We start from the raw sequence: 2,951 nt of genomic DNA, 5'->3' as shown, positions 1-2,951 counted from the left end.
TGTTCTGAGAAATAGCATGGTTACCCACACTTCAAAAACACTCAAAGAAAGGGACTACTGAAAGTCTGGTGGGCAAGGGTTTATTTCAACATTTTCACAAAAGAAGCAGTGAGTAAGCCTATGGTTAATTAGGTAATAAGAGTCCAATTATAAATGTATTCACCATTTGTGGCATAACGACATCTCTATGGAGACAACTTGCTGAACACATTTCCATTACCTGGCTGATGAATTTTAACAGTGTGAACTTGTAATTATTTTTATGTTATTTTTAGTTTGAAAAATTGACAATGATGAAAGACAATAAGACTGTTCCACCTTTAACTAAGTAAACAAAGGCCTATTTAAACATATATATATATATATATATATATATATATATATATATATATATATATATATATATATATATATATATATATATATATTCATGTTTAACTAACTTACAAATAGATATTTTAAACAATAAAGCACATTGAACTGAAGAAAAGGTTCTCATCTTGTCACAAAAATGTACACAGAATAAGCATGACTAAAACATCCTTCTCCCTAGAATTCACATAGAGATTTGTAAATATAATTTGTACAAATATTTTCCCTCATGGAAAAGTATTTCTGTAATGTTTAGGTTGTTAGCTGCATTGGTTAAATGTCAGGAAATAATTTCAACTTTATAATACTTTTTTCTGCCTCATTATATCTGCATTCTTGACAGGTAATTATTAATGTAAGAGTGTGAACATGGTATTATTTTGCATCCGTACCAGATCAGTTTTAAAGGGTAAGTTCACCGGAAAAGGAAAATTGTGTCATGATTAAGTCTCCCTCTTTTTCTTTGAAACACGAGAGACAATAAGACTGTTCCACCTTTAACTAAGTAAACAAAGGCCTATTTAAACATATATATATATATATATATATACATTCATTTTTAAGAACATTGATGATACTCTTAAATGGTCCTCAAGCTCAATCCACAGCACTTGTGGCATAATATTGATTACCACAAAAAATATATATTTTCTTTAAAAAAAATTTTGAGGGTTTGAAGGCAGGAATGTGAAGCTTTGAATTGTATAAAAGCACTTGCATTAATTCTTCTGTTAAACTCATGTATCATTTGAGCTGTAAATTTTTTTAAATTATAATTTTTTACAGTCGTTTTAGGGTTTGTTGATATTACATCGTCATGGTAATGAAGTTGTAAAACTGGCTATAACTTAACACAGTAAAGTGTTATCACACTAAAATCACGTTAACATGCATATCTTTATGTCTTGTTTATGGATTGGCCCTGTTGACTTCCATTGTAAATGTCTTACTGTAACCTCGATTTTTGCTCTTTTTTATTTTAAAGAAAAGGAGGGACAAAATAAATAAAAATTTGTAGTAATCAATATCGTATTGTATATTCCTATAACAGTCTTAACAGGAATGACATGAGGGTTAGTAAATTACATAATTATTTTTCTTTTTGTGTGAACTATATCTTTAGAAATGTAAACATGATACAACTTTGGGAATATCTTTTAGCACTTCAAAGTTATAAAACATCTGTTCAAATCTAACAGGTATTTACACTCATTTCAATAGTTGATTAGGGTAAGTGACCACTGTAGAGTGAAATTCAAAGGGTATGAAGCAGCTATTTCACTTGATCGCTTGAGGAATCAAGGATATATTGAGAATATAAAGATTTATTTACAAAGAAACATAGAACATAAGCACTGCGCATTTATAATTTTCTGACCACATTTTTAATATTTACCAAACACACACAAAAAAAAAAGAGGCAAAATATGGAACTCACACTTAATGTATATTTTGAATGTCTTTAGAATGTTTCCCTGAAACATCTTCCATGAGAACATTTGCAATACTTGACTTTTTGTTTTTAGTCTATGTCCCTGTCTGGGGCTCACTTAGTGGTTTTCCCTCCTCCACCACAGCAGCTTGGGCAGAGCTTCCCTCACCTCCTTGTTGCGCAGACCCTAGATCAGTGGATTAATATACGGAGGCACTTGAAGCATCACCAGCAACATGATGTGCAGGGTCCCTGCTGAGATCCAGCCAGGAGGGTAATTCGTCGAGCGGATCATTGCCATGCTGCCTTCAAGTTCCAACAGAGCATCTGACACTATCTTCAAAAAGATGGGGAGCAGTTGAAGAAGCAGCATGGAGCAGTAGAAGGCCACTGTTTTGCGTGCTCTTCTGTTTACCTGCTGGAAAGGCTGTATGGCATTGCATGCTTCCTGATACATGCGCAGGTAGGAGAAAGAATAAGAAAAGATGCAAAGTAGTGTCACTACAAGCCCCACCACCTTACAAAAGATGGCTGAAGCCCGTGGAAATCCCAGGTGTGCCTCCAAGGTGTCCGGCTCACAGAGGAGTCCTGCAGTTGGTTTCCCCAGCAGTAAGTGATTGTGCCCTAAACTTATCAGCCCTGTGATCACAGCAGACAGGCTCACCGGAATAAGCCAGGTGAGCCCAATAATGAGGTAAAGGCGCTTAGTCGTTAGAATACTTAGGTAGTAAATGGCCAGGCACACATACAGGTAACGCTCCAGAGCCATGCAGGTGATAGTAATCAAAGTGCAGAAAACACAGACTGTGTTAAGGAAGAACTGGGTGATGCACCAAGCTCCATAAGGGAGTGTGGTTTTCTGTAGCAGGCAGTGTGTTACTGTCGGACCTTGGGTAACAATAAGTAGAATGTCGCTCACAATGAGATTTTTCAGCAAGGCAAACCGTGGCTCCCAGGATAAATCTTCTGAATGTCCAAGACTGAACAGAGTGCACCCATTAACAACCAGAGAGATGATGGTCATCATCACAAAAACACAAACCAGTACCTGCACTGCTGTATCTGAAGGCAGGATGGATCTGAAGAGGCAGTGTCCTCGGTCTACAGACTGGAGAATCTCAAAAGTGATGTTGAGACAGTTGTCCAT

At 36.1% G+C, this 2,951-nt stretch overlaps 1 protein-coding gene across 1 annotated transcript; it reads right to left on the bottom strand.

The window, feature by feature from the left end:
* Positions 1-1,991: 1,991 nt before the first annotated feature.
* Positions 1,992-2,951, bottom strand: LOC127618423 (olfactory receptor 4F6). The gene has a single exon (XM_052090859.1). It carries the CDS (start codon positions 2,949-2,951, stop codon positions 1,992-1,994), a length of 960 nt encoding a protein of 319 aa, XP_051946819.1.

The sequence above is a fragment of the Xyrauchen texanus genome, chromosome 25, assembly GCF_025860055.1.
Source record: "Xyrauchen texanus isolate HMW12.3.18 chromosome 25, RBS_HiC_50CHRs, whole genome shotgun sequence".
In the NCBI taxonomy this organism is placed as follows: Eukaryota; Metazoa; Chordata; class Actinopteri; order Cypriniformes; family Catostomidae; genus Xyrauchen; species Xyrauchen texanus.
Note: the sequence above shows the minus strand (reverse complement) of the source record. Positions and strands in the feature narration are given on the sequence as shown.